Here is a 21,544-nt window from a genome sequence, read left to right as displayed (position 1 = left end):
ATACGACATTACAACGTTTTCGTATTTAACAAAAAATAACCTCCTCGTAGACATTGCATCTCAAGGACACACAAGATCCGTAGAGCAAGACATCTTTCCTCTGCCCGCTGACCGAACCGTATATTTTACAAAATTTTACGATTTCATATACGTTCCTTCTACGTATACATGACTTTCGATAGTATTTCTATATTTCGAGGACGAGAATATAAATACGTGAGGGTAAAGGGTGAAAGAGAAAGAAAAAGGAAAGAAACGAAAGATTTCGTCTCTCAGCGACAACTACAGAGAACGAACGCGCGAGAGAGAGAAGGAAAGAGAGAAAGATTGAGAAGTGTTGAAGGAGATACAGAGATTCGTTCGAGTTCTTCCATGGAATCTCTTGATCCGTACGCAAGCGAGTTTGTGTCTGTTTGTGATTTGTAGTTGAAGCTTCTGAAGCCTTTTCTCAGATCCGTTTAAGCGGGCTCTTCGATTGTCGTTGTGAGTTTAAAAAAAAAAAATTCCAGGTTTGATTTGGATTAGTTTTTTCTGATTTTAGATTGGAAACTAAAAGTTTCGATTTTTAAACTTATCGTTTTCTTGTTTCGTTGAATCGTGTTTCTAAGCTTCTATGTTTCTTGTTTTTTCTGAAACCCTACATTGCTTAAGGTTTAATTTTGATTTGGTTTATGGTTATGTTTTGGTGGAAATTAGGGTTTCGAGTTTGGTGGTTGGATTGATCCGGCTGAAGAAATTGCAGTATGAGCATCGATAGCCCCAGGGAAGGGGAGAATTAGGGTTCTTTTTTGCAGTTTTGGATTTCCATGGGCGATGGCGGAGTCGCCTGTGTGCCTTCGCAGCATGTTATGGAAAGATTTCCGATTTCAGATACGTACTGCAGAGGCGGCAATGGTGGTTTTACTTCAAAGTCAATCCAGTTTTCAGAATCTCAGCTTCAGCGAAACCATGAGAAGGAAATGAAAGTAGATAAAGAAGATTTTTGTTCGGAGAAAGCACGTAAAGGGGAGTTGGAGAAGGAGGAATTCGATTTGGAGAGAGTGAAGAAAGGAGAAGTAGCCGAGAAAGGAGAGATTGTATCGGAAAAATCGCGGAAAGATGAAATCGAAGAAGGAGAATTGGGTTCGGGGAAGGACTCAAAGGGAGAATTGGAGAATGGGGAGTTCATTCGACCAAAGTTGCGGAAAAGTGAAGTAGAGAAAGGTGAATATTTTCACGAGAAATGGCGAAGAGGGGATGTCGAGAAGTCCAAGTTAGGTATTGGGAGAGGACGAAAAGATGAATTAGAGAAAGGAGAGTTCATCCCAGATAAATGGCGAAGGGGTGGTCAAGTTGTGAAGGATGAATTTGGTTTCACAAAGGCAAGGAAACGAGAAGTAGAGAAGGATGAGTTTGGTAAGAAAGGATGGAAATGTGAGCAAGAGCGCACACCACCTTTAACAAAGTTTTCGGACGAGGACGCTTCTCAGAGAAAAGAATTCAGTAGAAGTGGTGGGAGTGAATGGAGAAAGAGGTCTTTGAGGTGGGATCCCAACAACGAGAGGGATTCAAAGATCGCATCGAAAATTCTTGATGATGGAAGCGATGGGAAGAGTTATCGAAAAGAGTACTCGTCAGGTAGTTGGCTTAAACGGCATGGTACGGAATCCGAGAGTAGCAGCCGTAGATTCCATGGTGATTTCAGTGATCATCCCAGTTCAAAATCCCGTAGGATTTCTGATGATATTAACCGTTCCGGGTACTCGGAGAAGCACTATTCACGTTCATCAGTAGAGAGGTCTTACAAACACTCTTCTTCTTCGGTTCGGGCTTCTTCCTCCAGTAGGTATGCTTCAAGGCATTATGATTCTTCTCTTTCTTCTAGAGGAGGAATGCATGATAGACATGGCCGAAGCCCAGGTTATCATGAGCAGCAGTCCCCACATGATCGGGCCCGTTTTCATGACTATCGGGGCCGAAGCCCGGCCCATTCAGATAGGTCCCCACATGATCGGGCCCGCGATGCCCGTCACCATGATCACCGGAACCGAAGTCCTGTTCCTCGCGAGCGGTCCCCACATTTTCGAGCTCGGCATCATGATCGCCGGGACCGGACCCCAGGTTACTCAGAGAGGTCCCCACTTGATCGGGGGCGGCCCCATGATTATCGGGAAACAAGTAGTCGAAAGAGTGGAGAAAAGCATGGATGGAGGGATTCTAATGGAAAAGATTCTCATAGGCATTCCTCAACTAGACAACCCCTAGATAATGGTGGTGGTTCTTTTGAAAGTAACACCGATGATCAGGCACTCAAAGAAGAAAAGTCACAAAATTTGAATGTTGATTGCAAAGAACCTCCTTCTTCAGTTAATGGAGCCCCTGAAGAACTGCTGTCAATGGAAGAGGATATGGATATATCTGACACACCACCACATGTCCCATTTGTGTCTGATTCTACGTCGGGAACGTGGTTTTATTTAGATCATTTTGGTATGGAACAAGGTCCTTCTAAATTGTGTGACCTTAAGAGGCTTGTTGATGAAGGAATTCTATTGTCAGATCATTTGGTAAAGCACTCAGCGAGTAACTGGTGGGTTACTGTCGAAAATGCTGCATCTCCATTGGTTCCCGGGAACTTGCAGTCTATTGTTTCGGATGCTGTAACTCAGCTAGTGAGTCCTCCCGAGGCTCCTGGAAATGTGTTGGCTGATGTTGGGGATGCTAGTCAATCTGGTAATCAGCTTGACGAGGAACCATCATCTGTTGCTTCGTTGCAGCCGCTGTTGCACTCTAATGACAATGCAGTTGAATTGGGGAACTTGGAAGACCTCCACATTGATGAAAGGGTTGCAGCTTTGTTAAAAGGTCACACTGTTATTCCGGGGAAGGAACTTGAGACTGTTGGCGGTATGCTTTCCTTTTTCTCTTTCTATTTTTTTTTTGCAGTTTAGATATTGACTCTCTTGCTGATTTCTGGATATCTGTAATCCTGCAGAAGTTTTGCACATGACGTTTGAACATATGGAATGGGAAAAATGGGGTAGTTCTGAAGGTAAATCCTGGCCGTTGGCTGTCTTTTTAATTATTATCATCAGTTTGTTGATTTGGAACGACTGTTGCCATCTGTGAGCTGTTTTGAATTGATACTCCACTTATATTGGATTGCCCTTTACATGCAATTTTATGAACACTGATTGAATAATGTAATATTGCATTCTTACATATGTATTCAGATATGAATTTTTTGATAGGTGTAAGTGTATAGATGGGGTTTGATACCAGGTCTGTGCAGTACCATGCAGACTTTATGAATTTTCATGCTTTGTCTTCTATGAGATGTCGTTGTGGTGCACATTCCCACATGCGCAGTGGGGGACAGGGGCATTGGAGCATTCACCAGATAGCATAATGTTCACCCTCATTGGGGAACCTGGCCATCCAATTAACTTTTCTTTGTGAATCTTTGATAAAATGGTCTGGAAAAGTAGTCTATTGTATTGTTTGATTATCCTATTGGGTGAAGCAGATGCATGCTCCATGGTGAGAACGGATCAAAGAAGCCTGAAATTTCGTGCTGTCTTGTTGTCAAATACCTCTGTTAGAATGTAATATTATGTAAATCTTGTGTAGTAACATTATGTTTCGTATTTTCTGGTTAGAATTTGAACCCTTGGTTGTTGTATTATGTTTATTCTAACAAAGGTGCTAATATTGCAAAGTTTTTTTATTTTTTATTTTATTTTTGATCCAAGGAATTGATTTTTTTCAGAGAGACTGTCACCTCTTGCACAAAATATTTGTCGTTTACATCTCATTTTACTTTATAATTATAGCGTTAAATGAAAAATATTTCTCTGGAGAAATGAAAACTTCTCTGGAAGAATCATTTTTCCCATATTAATATTTATAACATAAGTAATAAAATTTATATTCAAATTTGAAGCACTAATTTAATCTAATAGCACTGTATAATACAAAATACTACAAATTTTATTTTTTCAAATTCCATTTTCGTAATACATTGATCCTCTGGATGTAACTATTTTCATGCTAGTTCCTAAAAATATGATGCACATATTTGGTTTTTATCTCGTGATGAATAACCTATTTTTCGTGCATGTGCAGGTTTCACAAGATTTCGACAAGGTATTGGGGAGCCATATGGTCATCGAAGAGATGAGGAGTTGAGTAGATCCTTGGAGGTTACATCACAAGAAGTTTCAGAATCCAAGTCAATTGCGCCATGTAATAAGGATTATGCCTTTCCCAATTGTGACGTTAGTGATTTATTTTCTGGCCAATGGTCATGCAAAGGCAGTGATTGGAGGAGGAATGATGAAGCCATTCAAGATAGATATTTTAAAAGGAAACTTGTTCTCAACAATGGTTACCCACTTTGTCTGATGCCAAAGTCTGGGTACGAAGACCCTCGGTGGCATAAGAAAGATGAATTGTACTACCCTTCGTGCAGCAGAAGGCTTGAATTACCATCTTGGGCTTTTTCCTTGCCGGAAGAGAGTCAAATCAAGCCACCACTCGTTACGAGGGGCATGAAAGGAACCATACTTCCAGTGGTCAGGATAAATGCGTGCGTGGTCAATGCCCATACTGTTTCCGAGCCTCGGATGTCAGTTAGAGGAAACGAACGGCATTCTTCGAGATCTTCACGGTCGTTCTCTTCAAGTATTGATGGAAGGATTTCATTAGCAGAAGGTGCTTCTCGATCCAAAAGGTTTAGCGACCAAGACTTGCAGGGCATGCAAAAATGTATAATACCCATTAACACCCCAAAAGACCATGTTTGCACGGTAGATGAATTACAGTTACACTTGGGTGATTGGTACTACCTCGATGGGGCTGGCCATGAACATGGACCCTCATCTTTCTTCGACCTTAAGGGTTTAGTTGAGAAAGGTATCATCCAGAAGCATACAAGTGTCTTTAGGAAATTCGATAACATTTGGGTTCCAGTTACCTCGGCTAGACTGGGTTCTACTGCTGCACAAGAACAAAAAGTGGGTCCCGCCACCGATTCATCTTCGGCTCCTCTCTCACACTCTGAGGTTGGTACTCTTGGTGCGGTCAACCCGGGTACTAATTCGTTTCACAGCTTTCATCCACAATTCATTGGGTATACACGAGGTAAGCTGCATGAGTTGGTCATGAAATCTTACAAGAGCAGGGAGTTTGCTGCAGCTATAAATGAGGTCTTGGATCCATGGATCAATGCAAAGCAGCCGAAGAAGGAGCTGGAGAAACACACAATTACTTCATCGATCACAAAGAGTTCTTTACTCTCCCATGACTTGATGCACAATTTTCGAAAATCAGGTATGTGAAATTCTCTTTCGAACTTATCCTCTAATCCCATTCTGAGGATTCCTCTTTTGTATGTTTACAAAGGTATTCTTGTGGTGTTTTTTTCTCGTAACAGATGATGATCGCGTTCGTGCTGGTAAAAGAGCTCGTATGCTGGGTGATGATAGTCAAGAAGATTACTTGGAAGATGGTCTACTGACAGGTCAAAAGGATGATTACTCCTTTGAAGATTTATGCGGTGATGCTTCTTTTGGCGAAGAAAATAGCACGAGTTCTGGATCCAAGATGGAAAGCTGGGGTCTGCTGAAAGGTCATATTCTAGCACGAGTTTTCTACTTTCTGAGGGCCAACATGAAGTCCCTTGTTTTCTCTGCCTCTACTTGCAAGCACTGGAATGAAGCGGTCAAGTTTTATAGAGATATTTCCAGACAGGTTGACTTGTCAGCTGAAGGCCCCAACTGCACTGATTCCATGTTTCAGAAGATCATGGTATGTTCTCATTTTGGTTGGTTATAGTTATACTGGATATCAAGATATTCACCTGAGCCCTAACTTCAATCTTTCTCTTAATTTGGCCTTGCAGAATGGTTATAATAAAACAAAGATAACGTCAATCATCTTAATCGGCTGCACCAATATTAGTGCTACCACACTTGCAGAAGTTCTCCATTTGTTCCCGTGTATGTCATCTATAGATATCAGAGGTTGCGGCCAGTTTAGAGAGTTGACGCACAAATTTCAGAACGTAAAGTGGATAAATAGCCATAGTTTGCGGGAGACCAAGACTTTTGGGGATTCACATTCTAAGATAAGGAGCCTTAAACAGATTACAGAGAAAAGTCTCACACTTTCTAAGGCTTCCAAGGGCTCGAGTAGTAATTTGGATGAGTCCAGTGAGCTGGGATATTCGCTTGATCATTATTCTGCTTTGGATGGTAGAGTTTCAGCTAGTGGTTCACTCAGACAAAGCTTTTACAAACGTACGAAGCTACTTAATGCCAGAAAGTCCTCATCTCTTCTTTCGAGGGATGCCCACATGAGGCGGTGGCTTCGCCGGAAATCAGAAAATGGATATAAGAGGATGGAAGAATTCCTTGCTTTCAGTCTAAAGGACATTATGAAGGAGAATACCTTCAATTTCTTTGTACCCAAGGTATGAGTAACCTCTTTTAAGTTTCTTTATGATGACAGAGTGCACTCTGCTACACTTAGCATTTGAACTCTTGTATTTATCTTAATTTGTTTTTGTAAATTTAAACTTTTCAGGTTGCAGAAATTGAAGATAGGATGAAAAATGGTTATTATATGGGCCATGGCTTGACCTCAGTGAAGGAGGATATCAGTCGAATGTGTCGGGATGCTATAAAGTAAACTTTCTTTTACTATTTGATGTTTTTGAAGTAAATAACAATAGAAGTCCCCTATTAAATGGCAAAAGATGCTTTTGAGGTTCTTTCTATAGATGTTGGAACTGACTATATTGAAGTGAGACTGATCTTTTTTTTTTGGCTCTCTTTTTATATATCCAAGCTCTAATAATGATTTTCTAGATATCAAGTTTTATAACTTGCTCATAAAAATATTATCTAACTATGCTATTGTTTCTGCAACTTGTGGTTGCTGCCATGGTTTTTCTGTACTATTTTGTGCTACTTTTTCTTTTTTAATGCTTTCCTTCCTTTTGTAACTTCATATATTGCATCAATGCAGAGCTAAAAATCGGGGTGATGCTGGTGATATGAATCATATCGTTATGTTATTTATCCGTCTTGTCACAAATTTGGAAGAGAACTCTAAGTCCTCCCATGAAAGAAATGAGATGATGAAGATGTTAAAGGACAATTCACCAGCCGGGTTTTGCTCAACAGCCTCCAAATATAAAAATAAACACTATAATAAAATAATGAGTGAAGGAAAATACTTGAGTAGGAGTAATGGCACCACCTATGTCAACGGTAGTGGAGATTATGGAGAATATGCATCTGATAGGGAAATTAGAAGGCGATTATCCAAATTGAATAAGAAACATTTAGGTTCAGAAAGTGAAACATCTGATGACCCTGACCGGTCTTCTGAAGATGGTAGGGTTGATGGCGAGACTACCGCCTCTGATACAGAAAGTGACTTGGAACTTCGGTCAGAAGGTGGAATGCAAGATTTAGGAGGTGAATACTTTACGGAAGATGATTCTTTAGAATCTATGGCTGAAGACCGTGAATGGGGTGCTCGCATGACAAAAGCAAGCCTTGTTCCTCCTGTCACCCGGAAGTATGAAGTCATTGATCGATATGTTATCATAGCAGATGAGCAGGAAGTGCAACGTAAGATGCGGGTTTCTTTACCTGAAGATTATGTTGAGAAGCTCAATGCACAGAAAGATGGCATTGAGGAGTCGGATATGGTAATCCCTGAAGTGAAGGACTACAAACCTAGAAAACAGCTTGGAGAAGAGGTCCTAGAACAGGAAGTCTATGGTATAGATCCTTATACACATAATCTTCTCCTTGATTCCATGCCAGAAGAATTGGATTGGCCACTCCTAGATAAGCATGTGTTTATCGAAGATGTGCTTCTGCGTACATTGAATATGAAAGTCAGGCACTTTACTGGTAGTGGAAATGCCCCTATGATGTATACTTTGCAGCCCGTTGTTGAAGAAATTCAAAGGACTTATGAAGAAAGTGGTGACAAACGCATGATGAAAATGTGTCAGGGCATCTTGAAGGCAATGCGAAGTCGTCCTGAGGACAATTATGTTGCTTACAGAAAGGTATGCTTATCCTGCACACGCTATTGACTTTTTTCCATCCGTCTTTCAAATGGGGTGGGTTGTTTTCCTTTCACTTTTATCGACACTGACCTTTCTGGAATGTGGTGATCAGGGGCTTGGAGTTGTTTGCAACAAAGAAGAAGGTTTTGGAGATGACGATTTTGTTGTAGAGTTCTTGGGAGAGGTATGGTATAACGACTTTTGTTTTGACACTTATCATAAAAAAAAGTTTTGACACTTATGTTTCATGGTTCTCCAATGTGTTTAGGTTTATCCAGCCTGGAAATGGTTTGAGAAGCAGGATGGAATTCGATCTTTGCAAAAAAACAATAAAGATCCGGCTCCCGAGTTCTACAACATATATTTGGAGAGACCAAAGGTTTTTTTTCATTAGGTGTACGAGTATGGTGTATGATCATTGGCTTCTCTAGGTCTATGAATTCATTTAGTTATTTTTCTTATTTGGCAGGGTGACCGTAATGGGTATGACTTAGTTGTTGTTGATGCCATGCACAAGGCAAACTATGCAAGCCGAATCTGTCACTCATGCCGGCCTAATTGCGAAGCAAAGTAAGTTTTATTGTTGTTTACTTTTGTTGTCATTGGTTGTTTCTATCCCATTTTACCGGGGTCCTTCAATCCCATTTGGTTACCTTTTGACATGAATAAAAATGGATATGAGCATTGTCATCAAATTCAGTGACTTACTGAAAAGGTTGCAAGTTAATCACGGCCTTTTCCCTTCATTGCTTACATCACGATATTTTTTATTAAAAAGTTTCCACTTAAATTATTTTAAAAAATGATATAAAATCGAAAAAAAAAAAAATCCTAAATGTCTATCTCACTCCCTCTCTCTCTCTCACACACACACACACACACACACAAACACACTTGATTTCCCCTCTCTCTCAGCCTAAGCGCTAAAACTCTCTCTCCTCTCTCTGCTACCCTCTCCTCCTCCTCTCTCCTCTTGGTCTGGCAACGGTGTGACTAGTGAGAATGGGAAGTATGGTTTATATTCATGTACATGTTAAATATTTAATGATATGTTTTGCTTGAAAGATATATTGAGAACTTATAATAAATGTGTAATGTTTGAAATATATATATTTTTTATTTTTCCATAGTTCAGTTGGTTTGAAACATTGCAAAGCTACTTTGAGGTCTTGAGTTCAAGTCCAGCTTAACCATCAGACAAAATTTTCCCAATTTTTTCTAATTTTGATGATTTTTTCCCAAAATTTCCAAACCCCAAGTATGAGATCTGTGTCAGATGTGCTCAGCTGCACCTTGATGTTTCATAGGAAAGGTTGAAGATTGAATTATGGTTTAGAGAAGAGAAAAGAATGGAGAAAGTGGGAGGAGTCGAACTTAACTCATTCTCCCTCAAGCTGGAGAATATATATCATAAAATCCCAGCTTGTTGCAAATATAAGTCAACTTATCGCGTCCCAACAATTTAGTATACAAGTCTGCCAATTGATCTTTAGTTTTAATATTATGATGAAGCCTTTCATGAATAAAATGGTAGTCAACTTCAATGTGTTTCGTCCTATCATGAAACATGGGAATATAAGCTATATGCATAGCTGTCAATTACCTTTGATTGGTGTTAAAACTCCATGGTGCCTGTCTCTCCTAGCTAAGACTATGTGGGGAAGGGAGAGAGGGATGTGCATAGAATATCGAAGAGTACAAAGAATTAGTAATATTGCAGTCGAGTTTAATTCTCAGCGAGACCAACTATCTTTTGTTGATGGCCTTGATCACTTTACACCTGCAGTTCATTATGAAGTTATTCAATTTTTGAGCAATTAAATAAAAAGACATTGTAGTTCTTATTTAACTCTTGGTTCTTGGTTCTAATTTAAACAATCACCTAAACACCACACGTATATAGCCACTAATTAATTGGACTTTCTTTCCCTTGCTAGGAGAGTAGAGGAATTGCCCAATCACATTTAGTAATTTCACATCTAGTAATTTTTTGTGAAATCGGTATGAATTGTATGGTCATCATTTGTAAATTCTCTACTTAACCATCCACTTTATGGAAACAGAGTTACTGCTGTAAATGGTCAGTACCAGATTGGAGTCTATACTGTAAGGCCGATTGGATATGGTGAAGAGATAACTTTCGATTACAACTCGGTAACGGAGGTGTGTATCCTCTCTCTGTGACCCTCCATTACATCATATGAAGATGATTTCTCAATGATTAATGCTAATTATTTGTGCTGCAGAGTAAGGAGGAGTATGAAGCATCTGTTTGTCTGTGTGGCAGCCAAGTTTGCCGGGGAAGCTATTTGAATCTGACTGGTGAAGGGGCTTATCAAAAGGTACGAACTCGGAAACAATGTTTCTCAGCAGCATCCCTATTACTTAATTTGGTGTTATAGATATGGAATCAATATCCTTTGCAGTAGAATACAGATTGAGAAAAAATAATCTGTCAGAAGTCTATAAAAGTATAAACAGTTTCAAGGGGGATCTTTTGTTGCCCTGCCTAGACAGTCCAAGTCTGAAAGGCATGCATGACCAGTATTCTGTTGTTGGAAGCGACGATCAATTGAATATTTGCCCTCTTTTGATTCAGTTTCCTTGTGATGCTATATTTATATTTCTTTTTTTAACTGGAGTTCCAACATCCTTCAGGTCTTGAAGGAATGCCATGGTTTGCTGAACCGCCATCAGCTGATGCTAGAGGCTTGTGAGTTGAATTTTGTTTCTGAAGAAGATTATGTTGATCTGCGAAGTGCTGGTTTGGGCAGTTGTTTGCTTGCTGGTTTGCCAGATTGGCTCATTGCATATTCAGCTCGTCTGGTGCGTATCTTTGTTTAGCCTCTCATAGTTTTTTTTCCTTCTTCAAAATTAGTTTGCCTTCTCATTGTTAGCTGTCAGTTAACATTTTCAGTATGGTTTCTGACACAATCGACGTAAATTTTTAATTAAGGTGAGATTTATAAATTTCGAAAAGACGAAGCTTCCCGAGGAGATTCTAAGGTATAATATGGAGGAGAAGAGGAAATTTTTCTCGGATATTTGCCTTGAGGTTGAGCAAAGTGATGCTGACGTTCAGGTGATGATTTCTGCAATTTTATACTGTTTGAATGTGCGTGGCCACGTGTATGTGTATGTGGGTGTGTAGTAGGTGTATACGTGAGTTTATTTATGGTTAAATGAATATTCATCTCTTATTTTCTTGCATGAGGCAGGCTGAGGGTGTCTACAACCAAAGGCTTCAGAATTTGTCTGTGACTCTTGACAAGGTGACAATTTTTATTATGGTTTTTAATAAATCCTAGTTATTTTCAATAAAATCCAATATAAATTGGTTGGACCACATTTTTTTGACATATCTTTGACTGAAACAATTGACAACTTTTGAATAGCATAATGCCAGTAAATTGTATCCTGCATGAAGATACCATATTGTTCTTGTTGTTACATAAGAAACATTATTTATGAAAAAATATACTGCATGCTGACTGTATAATTGGAATTAGCTTGCAACAATTTCATGAATCTATTACAAGGGAAAGATGCCCTAGGAGCACTGATGCAGGACGAGAGGGAAAAGGTTAAGGGCTGAGTAGTTTGGTAGATTTAAAAGGGGTAGGGTAAGTTTGGCCAAGATATGGATGATTTGGATTGGGAAAATGGCGGCAGAAGGTTCAGCCTATGGTTAATGGCTTATGATGCTTTTGAGGATGAAAATTAGGGTTAATTGGTAGAGTAAGGTCAGCAGCTAAGTTTCCCTGTTCTGATTGGATCTCAGTTGCAATTCGCTTAGATTTTTAATGCTGGAATTGGAATTTCAGAAAGGGTTACTGGGTCTGCTGGGTTTCTAGTTAGGTTCAGACATCGAACCCAGAAAATAAAAAGTGAAGGAGAAGAAGAAGATGAAAGAGAAGGATATGGACAGCAAGGGTAGGGTTTTGGAGGATTGATTGGCTGAAGAAAACTAGAAAATAGAAATAGAAACAGAATGTATAGGAGAGAGAAGAAATAAAGAAGAAGACAATTAAGAGTAAGAAGGAGAATTAACTTACCAAGGAATTACTCCAAGGCAATAATGGGCTCAGACCACACTTTTTTGGCTTCAGACCAATTATAGGAGTTTCTGTTAAAAAAAATGAAAATTCTTTATTCATTCATTCACTTCTCTGTAAATAAATCCAAATACATGCTATATGTAAAGAAAGTCTTTCTTAACTCCTAAAATAGAAACCAACTACAAAAATTTCCTAAAGTAAGCTGTGACTCTTTATTCCATCGTACCAACCCACCCTAGCTGAAGAGGGACTTAATAAAATAAAGAAAATTCTATTTTTATCATTTAAGTGGCTGGAATCCTAATTAAGTAGGAAAAGTCTAATCTGTCCCCATTAATTAAAAACTTAAAACAGAAATAAAATTAAGAAAGGAAATAACTCCTAACAAATTTGGACTCCTAATAAGTCTGGGTCATGGGCCTGATGTCCAGTCAGGGATCATGTATTCAGAGAATTGCGAGGACAAGAGCAACTTAATCTATCCATGAGCTAGATTGATTGTGGAAATGTAGTAATCCGCTTGGTCCTGGTGAAATAAAAGATCCTCCATCTACTGAGCTGAAACAACAAAAGACACAATGGCATATACAACCTCATGCAAGAGTCTTCCTGAAATGCCATAACCCAATTTAAGAAAGTTTTGTTCGACTCCGTGGGAACTCTATTTATCAAGGGGGAGGAAAAAACTCCCCCCACCCCCCTGGCCTCCTTCTCTCCTCCAACCCCCACGTGCTTCATTTTAGAAGGTTATATTAGAATCCATGCTATAATTTGCTAGAGCAGTGATAGATGGAGCTGTTCTCGCAAAAGAAAACGGAGATTGGTCCCACTCCCAAATCTCTATTCTTCTCCAATTCCTGCTTCCAACATTTTTGCTGCTTCCTCCACAAATTACTGCTTCATAAGTCATCAAGATGACTATGATTACTCTGGATAATCTCTTCCCATCTATTAAATAGCAAATAAGATACCTACTTACTGAAGGAAAAACGAGTGATTACTTGATTTCTATCTTCTTTCTGCTTTAAGAATGTTGTTCGTTGTTTCGGATCTTTTGAATGTTATGAATTGAAGCCCTAATGTCTCAATTTCTTGCATAGATTAAGCTTTGGGATCACTTGGCCTTGTTCTGAATGTCATTCGTATTACAGGTGAGGTATGTAATGAGATGTGTATTTGGTGACTCAAAGAAAGCTCCACCCCCACTAGAGAAGCTGAATCCTGAAGCAGTAGTTTCTCTCCTCTGGAAAGGGGAGGGATCACTTGTTGAGGAACTACTTCAGTGCATGGCTCCTCATATGGAAGAGGACGCTCTAAATGACCTTAAGTCCAGGATTCTTGCTCACGACCCATCAGGTTCTGATGATATCCGGAGAGAACTTAAGAAATCTTTACTATGGTGAGCAGCACAAGCGCTTGATTCTTTTTGTCGTAGTTCTCTTACTACCTGGTAGTAGTTGTGGTTCTTACTAATTTCTTTTTCTTGCTAATTAAGGTTGAGGGATGAGGTTCGGAATCTTCCATGCACATACAAGTGCCGGAATGATGCCGCTGCTGACTTGATCCACATATATGCTTACACAGAATGCTTCTTTAGAGTCCGGGTGAGTCTAAATTTTCTGTCTGACTTTTCGAAATGGTGAGAGACTAGGATTGGAACCCTGTAAAATGACATTCTTGCTTTGACTAAAGAGAGCTCTCTGCTTGCAGGAGTACAAGACTGTAACTTCTCCGCCTGTTTATATTAGTCCTCTTGACCTGGGCGCCAAGTACTCGGATAAGTTGGGTTCAGGTTTCAAGGAGTATTGCAAGACATATGGTGAGAACTACTGTTTGGGGCAGCTGATTTATTGGCATAACCAGACCAATCCCGAGCCAGATTGTAGCCTAGTGAGAGCGAGAAGAGGTTGCTTGTCGTTGCCTGACATTGCCTCCTTCTATGCAAAGGCCCACAAGCCATCACGGCAACGTGTTTATGGTCCCAGAACTGTCAGATTTATGCTGTCAAGAATGGTCAGTTTGCTCATAATTTTATGATTCTTTCTTATTTGCTTTATTCTATTTTTGAATATGCAGGTGGCATGTAAATCTTACCCACCATCCCATTTACCTGTTCTATCTGCGCATGTGCTATGCATGCACTGGGGTTGTGACCACCATATATGCCCCACTAGGGAATTTCATTACAAAAAATTGATCCCATTGTATAGTCTTAATGTCTGATCTATGGATTTTTTTTAGAGCTGCTACAGGCACCCCAACTTTACTTATTACACCACAATTTCTTAAATTATTTATCACACCCTAATCAAAAGATTAAAGACTACTCAAACATTAAAAAAGCTTGGTTCAATTTATTACCCCAACATTACAAAGCATTATTAACACATTCAAACAACTTCAACAGTTGTTTACAATTAAGATTAGGGTCTCATATAAAATCCTAAATCTTACAAATAGAAATCCAAACAAAAGAGGGAGGAAGGGAGTTTCTATTGGCACCCAAACTTTTACTTATTCTCAGTCATTGACTATTTTTCTTATATTGGGGTGTAATAAGAAAAAGTTGGGGTGCCAATAGCAGTTCGTCCCCCCTTTCCCCCAATCAAGATTTTGATAGTTTAAATGGACTAGTTAGATGTAGGTGCTTTGGACTATGTATCCATTGCAACACAGGTGCTTTGGAAGTTCAAGAGCATGCTTATCCGAGCTTTGTCTGCTTTGTGTTAGTGTGTTTATTGAACTCCATTTTTTTTTTTTTTTGGTTTACCAGGAGAAGCAGCCCCAGAGACCATGGCCCAAGGAGAGGATATGGTCATTCAAGAGTGCCCCAGTAGTTTTTGGCAGTCCGATGCTAGATGCTGTTGTGAATAAGACATCACTAGACAAGGATATGGTGCATTGGTTGAAGAGTAGAGCTCCTATATTCCAGGCCATGTGGGACAGGTGATCGATTCTGTCATGGTTGTGTGAGGCAGTGCCATGGGTGGGTTATTAATTTGACTCGCCCATTATGTTTTGGAATGATTATTCCATTTTATGTCACAGCTACCCCTTGTAATGTGGGAGTTGGTAATCATTTCAAAACAATTTCTCCCATTCCTGTGTACAGTTTATTTCTCCTCTTTGTAATCTGTATTCATTATTCAGTAGTAGAGCATTGGTTTTTTTCTTCCAAGGAAAAAGGGGAAAAAAAGGTTAAAAGGTTGCCATCCACATTTTTTTCCTGATCTTACATTTTGGTTTTTTTGTTTTTTCCAAATATTTTTATAACCCATTATCAGAACATTGTTATAGATTAGCTTTGCCTTTTCTGTGCGAAGGAAAAAAAGCTAATTTTTTTCTTGAGATTTCAATTTCTTTCCTGTGATGCCAAAACTAAGTTCAAACAGTTTGTACTGCTGATTTTGGGGAAATAATTGATATACTGATATCATATCATCCTTACTGAGGGTCAAGTTTCTCATGATTTTTGTTTCTGCTTGGTCTAAATCTAACATATGAGGAAGGTTGGCTACATCTAAGGGCATCTGCTGTTGTTCAATTTAACACAGTTCCCTGATAGGTTAGGCAATCATGGATCAATTAGCGAATAAATCAGTAGGAGGAATTTCAAACATTCTATGCTAGAACATGCTGAACTCACTGGCAGTTTTGGTGATTTAACAGTGAGTGTGAGCACAATGTTTGAAAATTTTAAGCATCAACAAGTTTTACATGCTCATCATGATAAGCATTGAAACATTTGGGATCTCGGTTAAACAAAATTGTTCCTTGATTCAATACTGTCCAAAGCCATGACCCCCGTTACATCAACAAGATTTATTACCATCACAATTGGATTGGAATTTAGAAATGATCATCTTAGTAGGTTTATATACACAAACCTCATATGTTCTTCTCTCAGGTTAAAGGGGTGCTAATATGCTGCATTCTCATGTTCATGTGCCCTACTAGATCATGATCCAAGATGGATACCTGAATCTATGTTAACTGCCGAGCATATCTGGCCTCATTCCGCCCTAAGTTGTGTAGTAATCACAACGACCAACTAATTGCTTCCAACCAGTAGTTCATGTATAGGTCAACTTTCAATCTGATTTGTATCAGAGTAACCTATAACATTCTATTGGAACAATGGGCAAGTATAATCTAATTTGGAACTAATTGACATCCTAGGTCCTAGGAAAAATGTGGTTAAGTCAGAAAAGTATGGAAAATTAATTTTAAGTAACGTTTACAGGATTTTTGATTTCTGATTGGGACATTAGCCACAGCAAAAGTCAGTGATCTTGTCTGGGTCAACTCCCAAAGATATGATGGAAATCTTCGTTAGAGATCGACGATCAAGTCTCATGAAATTAGTATCTTGAACTTCCTTACTTCCTTCTCCAAGAACTATCATGGAGAGCGAAGTGATCATGATGAGCTAGGAGAATGGAAGGTAAATTTTCATAAAATACAACTGATCAAGACAAATATACATCATTAGGTACAATTGAAAGAGTGTTCTTCCTTTTATGTTACACATTATATTATTTTCAGTTCATCGACCACTATGCATTTTAACACAAGCAAAGGAGGAAAAAACAGTTAATATCTTGAGTTAGAAAGCATGGGATGTAGCAAACAGAGACCCATATTGGAAACATTCTTCTGTTCTCTTCCCTGACTTTGGATGTCCAAAAGAAAACCCCAGACAAGAGGGTCTGATTCCTGAATCTGATTGATTTTACAGTCAGCAATGACGACACTGATGGTCCGACCTTAATTCCCATTGTATTGATTAAACTCCGACTTACTCATCCCACAAATTTGTTCTTACTTTAACTCGTTCTCCATTGAAGTGCATATACTTCCATTTATTCTGATATTTCTTCAGCACCAGTTTCTGCTTTTCTTCGTCGCCAAATTTTTGGAATGCTCGAGCCACTCTCCTGAGAGTGTCTTCGTCGGGTTTTACTCCCAACTCCTCCATGTCTGCAAACACCTGCGTTTTCTCAAAAGATATAATTGAGAACCATGTTTATTGCTTTTCTTGGATTCTCCATTAGACTTATGGATGATGTTACATAAGACATTTCAAGGTTCTAAAGATAATTAACTGAATTTTAAGGTTAAGCAAATTATGCAAACTGTTTACAACAAAAAGAGTTAATTTTATATGACTATGGGCAATTGATGAGGTTACCTCTATTATCTTATCGGGCATGTGATGATGATCATACAAGGAGATCATCCTAGAAAACAATCTCTTTGAGATAGAGCGTGTATGAGTGTTCAAAATCATGTTCCATAAAGATTCAGCCTCATCTACTCTTCGATCCATATCAAATGCCAATAATAGTGCATCATAGGTTCCCATAGTCACTCCTTGACCTTTGCTCAACATCCATTTGGCCACCTGAGATGTCGTAAGGATTAGCACACAGAAAAACCTGTATAAGCAGACCAAACTTTGCAAATGAGAAAACGCAAGACTTATGACCTACAATATGAGCTCAAACTCGGTTACCTAGCTAGGAGAAATTAAATATGGGTATGAGCAAAATATTAAATTTCGATTTCAGCGTCTATTTTGATTAATCTGGAAATGGAAATATTTTGATTAGTGTGGGAATTAATACAATTTTTTAAAATGATAGAAGTAATTAAGAAATGTTCATTGACCTTGAGGAAATGATAAAATTGGCATTAAAACAAACTCATTAAGTCATCAAAATACAATAAAAAAAACCTTTTTTTTTTATGGGTAAGATGGACTGGAACCCACGACCTCAAAGTTTTTTTGCAATGTTTCTAGCCAACTGAGCTATGGATCTAAGCCCACAATAAACAACCACATGGAGTGTGAAATTGAAGAACAACAACATTTTGCTACATATACTCACAAGTATTCGTATTCTGACAATGAAAAATAATAATACTTTAACGGAAATAAGAATAATATCTTGCATTAACTACATACAACTAAATATGTAAAACATTGAAATGAAGAAGCTATCAAGTATTGCATTCATGTGTTATTACTAATGAAGGAATAAATCACTTATTTTTTAAACTAAGTAGGAATAAATCACTAATGTATCCAACTAATTAAAACATGGCTGATTGTGTGCGTGTTTATATAGACGTACTAGTATGCTTAGAACACATTAAAGAATTTTATACCTAAAATTTAATATTTCAGTTGAAATTCACTATTCATCAAAATATTCTCTATAAAAAAAGAATCTGTCTTCGTGTTAGAACTTGTGGAAATGAAATATTTCAGGTAAATATGCCAAAATTTAATACTATGGGTATGAGAAACTCCGTGAAATTAACATCATCATTCTACTCTACTTTTAATTTACCTGATTTGAGAATTCTTGATTGCTATAGAGTAACCATAAGGAGAATGCCAATGATTGGTCAATTACTATTCTTCTACATTGTATTAACCATTGGGAAAATCCAACTATATTCTAATGTAGTTTTTATATGAATTTACAAAAACCATTAATGTCATTATGTATTATATAGAATATTTTTAATTGGTATGGTACATACATGTGGGGTTTTTATTATCTGTACCAAGCCCCAAATCATAATAATATGATCCAAATTTTATTTTCTGCACACACACAAAACAAAAGAAGACAGGCTTAATAAGTTTGCATATAGAAATGAAGCCATATATCATACTTGAATTACACGTAACCATTGATTTCTCTTTTGTAAAATCCTGAGAGCTTTTGCTGCTGCAATCAGTGGAAATTCAGTCTCCCAAGCTGCCCACTTATCTAACGCTCCATAAACAGCCTCTTTTTCATTAGGAATTTCTGAAACCTGCATATTCCAAGGTTCAAAAACAGAGAGTAACTCTTCCATGCAACTTTGTCGCCTAAAAACTGAACAAACGCTTAAATAATTGAAAATAACACATTCAAGAATGCAAATTAGAAAACAAAAATATAGCACCAAGACCTTAATATATCATGACTATCATTCTTCAAATGAAGATGAGCAACTAATACCTCGTTGAATATTGCAGATTTGAGAATGAAAAAGCAACAATAACTAAAGGACATAATTTTTCTTGGATACCATATGACGTGATAGAGTTTCTTCCACTTATCAAATTATGTTTTTATATGACTATAAACACCATATATATCGAACACAATCATGATCGGTATCAAAGAACGGCCAAAATCGAAACATGTGAACTACACGGTTACCATCTTATAAATTGGTAAGAACACGGAGAACAAACTTACAATGCGGGTAAGATTAAGGGCCTTTTGCCCAGATCCAGCTGAATCTCTTTTCATCCACAAGTGATGCTCCCTTTTCCCTGATTTCGTGTTGTTCAATTTCCTGCATTAAACGCTGAAATAATCTAAAAACCAACGCAATTGAGACAAACTGAACTACAAAATCTGCCATTATTACTCTTCTTTAAGGCCCGAAATAACCAAAAGCCGAAGCAATTGAGACAAACTGAACTACAAAATCTGCAAATATTACTTTTCATTTTAAAACTACTATCTAACATTAAAGAACAAATTATAAGAGACCCAAATTAAATACTAAGAAAGGAAGATTTTTGAAACAGAGATGAGCAGAAGAAGTGAGGTAGAACAAAATAGTACTAACTTGTCAAGGTTGTTGGCTTTCGATGGAACCAATCCTCGATTCTGGTCTTTCGAACACTTTACGAGTCGAACACTTGTAACCTATATATAACAACAAATGCGAAGAAAATCCTAGAAGATTAATAGCAACTAAATTCAAGAATTCTACGAGAATTTGATTGATTCGACTGTAATTGGAGTAATTTACCTTTGTTGGTACAAGCTCAATGAACCCTTTTGGCTTCTGTAAAAGAAAATCTCTGCAACCAGAGAACCCTAACCCTAATCCCAATTGGGTCATCTTTAACTGAGGAGAAATTGTCAGCAAATCTCCACAGCAAGACTGGAGCTTTGCTTTCTAAGCATTAGGTTGAGATGGAACTTGGGACTCAGGAGGAAGAAAAGAAACACAGTTTTCTAGAGATTCGTATCTTTCTTAAAGATTGTCCATTGAGGATCTATAGGGAATATCTTTCCATCTCAGCCGTTCGTTTGATGAGAGCTTCAAACATCATTTGAGGGCCCAATATTTTCCTATGGTGGAGGATTTTCAGGTTCTTCGAGAACAAACAAACATTAAAAAATAAAAAAATAAAAAAAGGGAGAAAATTACTTAAAGATCTCTGATGGAGGATTTTCTTTCTTAAAAGTCCTTGAATTGTGAGGCGTAACTTGATAATCTATTTAGTAATTTTTTTTTTTCTTACTGGTCTCTTGTTTTTGTCGAGCTCCCCACTTTTTATTGTCGAACTCGATGATGTAAAACTCACTAGTTTTCATTTATAAAAAAAAAAAATTACCTAATTCACTTGTTCATCGCATCCTCTCTTTCATTCCAATAATTAAATAGAGCAAGTTGTGACTACCAGCATTTTTATCAACAAGATGGAGATATATATGGACTTCTCTACCCTTTTATCAATTTTAAATATTGTAGTTTTAATGATTCAAATCCAGCAAATGTGACAAAATTCATAAATTTTGTGGATAGGACTTTTTGCTTGAACAAGACATGATTATACAGAAATTTGACAAAGAATTTGATAAATCTCGCTTTAATGGAATGGATATCAAAGGTCATGAGGTGTAGAGTTGAAGAGTTTAGTCTCCTTTGACTTGTGAAGTTGAAAATAAATGGGGATTTCGTTATCAAGCCTCAAGACTATTTGTTTTTCAAACGTTGTACTTTTAGATGAGTGTGAGACCCAACAACTCTTTTCCAATTGCACATGGGATTTTGTAAAGATATGTATATATTTCAGGGCTTGTGCTAAAGATAATTGAAAATTATGTTTTGTTGCTCTAATGTTTATCATGTCAAAGGTTCTCTCTAATGCAAAAGATCTCTTAACCCATCTTCCAACATTTCATAGCTCGATAAGGGACTCCACTATTTGAGTGTCAGAATATTATTGGAGTTGGTCCAAATCTCGCCTAATCTAGAATATTTTGTTTTCAATAAGGTAAGACATTAAGCGCTTAACGTTTTGCTGGTTGCATCATTGATCTATCATTAATGTTTTAACATTTGATTTTCATTTAAAAGTTCGTCGCCAACAACAACAAATGTTGGATATTTGAAGAGCTGCTTCAATGTATGTTGTTTCATCTCAAGGAAGTTAAATTTACGGCGTTTGTTGCCGAGGAGTCCGAGTTCTATGTTCTAAAATTCTTGTTGAAGAATGCCATCGTTTTGGAGAGGATGACTATCATTTCTTCTTATCCTACATCAGAAAATCTTAAGAAGAAATTAGAGATTATGAGGCAGTTACTAATTCTTCTAAAGCATGCATTTGAGA

The 21,544-nt window shown here is 37.8% G+C and overlaps 2 protein-coding genes across 3 annotated transcripts; one reads left to right on the top strand and one right to left on the bottom strand.

Moving 5' to 3' along the window:
• Positions 1-232: 232 nt before the first annotated feature.
• SDG2 (SET domain protein 2) lies at positions 233-15,474 on the top strand. Of its 2 annotated transcripts, none has more exons than XM_086420912.1 (20): positions 233-483; positions 697-2,886; positions 2,975-3,031; positions 4,105-5,310; positions 5,414-5,787; positions 5,882-6,451; positions 6,565-6,665; positions 7,009-8,068; positions 8,181-8,252; positions 8,337-8,447; positions 8,538-8,638; positions 10,132-10,231; positions 10,315-10,410; positions 10,727-10,894; positions 11,025-11,150; positions 11,287-11,340; positions 13,278-13,525; positions 13,622-13,730; positions 13,837-14,139; positions 14,900-15,474. In XM_086420912.1, exons 2-20 carry the CDS (start codon positions 807-809, stop codon positions 15,074-15,076), a joined length of 7,113 nt encoding a protein of 2,370 aa, XP_086277038.1. In that variant the 5' UTR covers positions 233-483; positions 697-806; the 3' UTR covers positions 15,077-15,474. The 2 variants fall into 2 exon arrangements, with proteins under 2 accessions (XP_086277038.1, XP_086277039.1); XM_086420913.1 differs by having other exon boundaries at positions 233-509.
• A 1,086-nt stretch (positions 15,475-16,560) lies between these two features.
• On the bottom strand, positions 16,561-20,275 carry LOC147387328 (Pentatricopeptide repeat (PPR) superfamily protein). The gene is made up of 6 exons (XM_086420914.1): positions 19,954-20,275; positions 19,768-19,847; positions 19,389-19,488; positions 18,814-18,957; positions 17,318-17,530; positions 16,561-17,116 (listed from the first exon to the last, which is right to left on the bottom strand). Exons 1-6 carry the CDS (start codon positions 20,044-20,046, stop codon positions 16,925-16,927), a joined length of 822 nt encoding a protein of 273 aa, XP_086277040.1. The 5' UTR covers positions 20,047-20,275; the 3' UTR covers positions 16,561-16,924.
• Positions 20,276-21,544: the final 1,269 nt, after the last annotated feature.

This window comes from Akebia trifoliata, chromosome 13 (assembly GCF_017979445.1).
Source record: "Akebia trifoliata isolate Shusen 1 chromosome 13, ASM1797944v1, whole genome shotgun sequence".
NCBI classification, from domain to species: Eukaryota; Viridiplantae; Streptophyta; class Magnoliopsida; order Ranunculales; family Lardizabalaceae; genus Akebia; species Akebia trifoliata.
The sequence above is the reverse complement of the archived record's forward strand: the minus strand, read 5'-3'. Positions and strand labels throughout refer to the sequence as shown.

Bases quoted from the DNA above. Each gene is read 5' to 3' on its own strand.
- SDG2 (XM_086420912.1), top strand. From the start codon at position 807: ATGGGCGATGGCGGAGTCGCCTGTGTGCCTTCGCAGCATGTTATGGAA. The intron at 3,032-4,104 runs GTAAATCCTGGC...GTGCATGTGCAG, and splicing joins AAAATGGGGTAGTTCTGAAG to GTTTCACAAGATTTCGACAA. The intron at 13,731-13,836 runs GTGAGTCTAAAT...CTCTGCTTGCAG, and splicing joins AATGCTTCTTTAGAGTCCGG to GAGTACAAGACTGTAACTTC.
- LOC147387328 (XM_086420914.1), bottom strand. From the start codon at position 20,046: ATGACCCAATTGGGATTAGGGTTAGGGTTCTCTGGTTGCAGAGATTTT. The intron at 19,489-19,767 runs GTTAGTACTATT...CGTTTAATGCAG, and splicing joins AAAGCCAACAACCTTGACAA to GAAATTGAACAACACGAAAT. The intron at 17,117-17,317 runs GTAACCTCATCA...GAGAAAACGCAG, and splicing joins TGCCCGATAAGATAATAGAG to GTGTTTGCAGACATGGAGGA.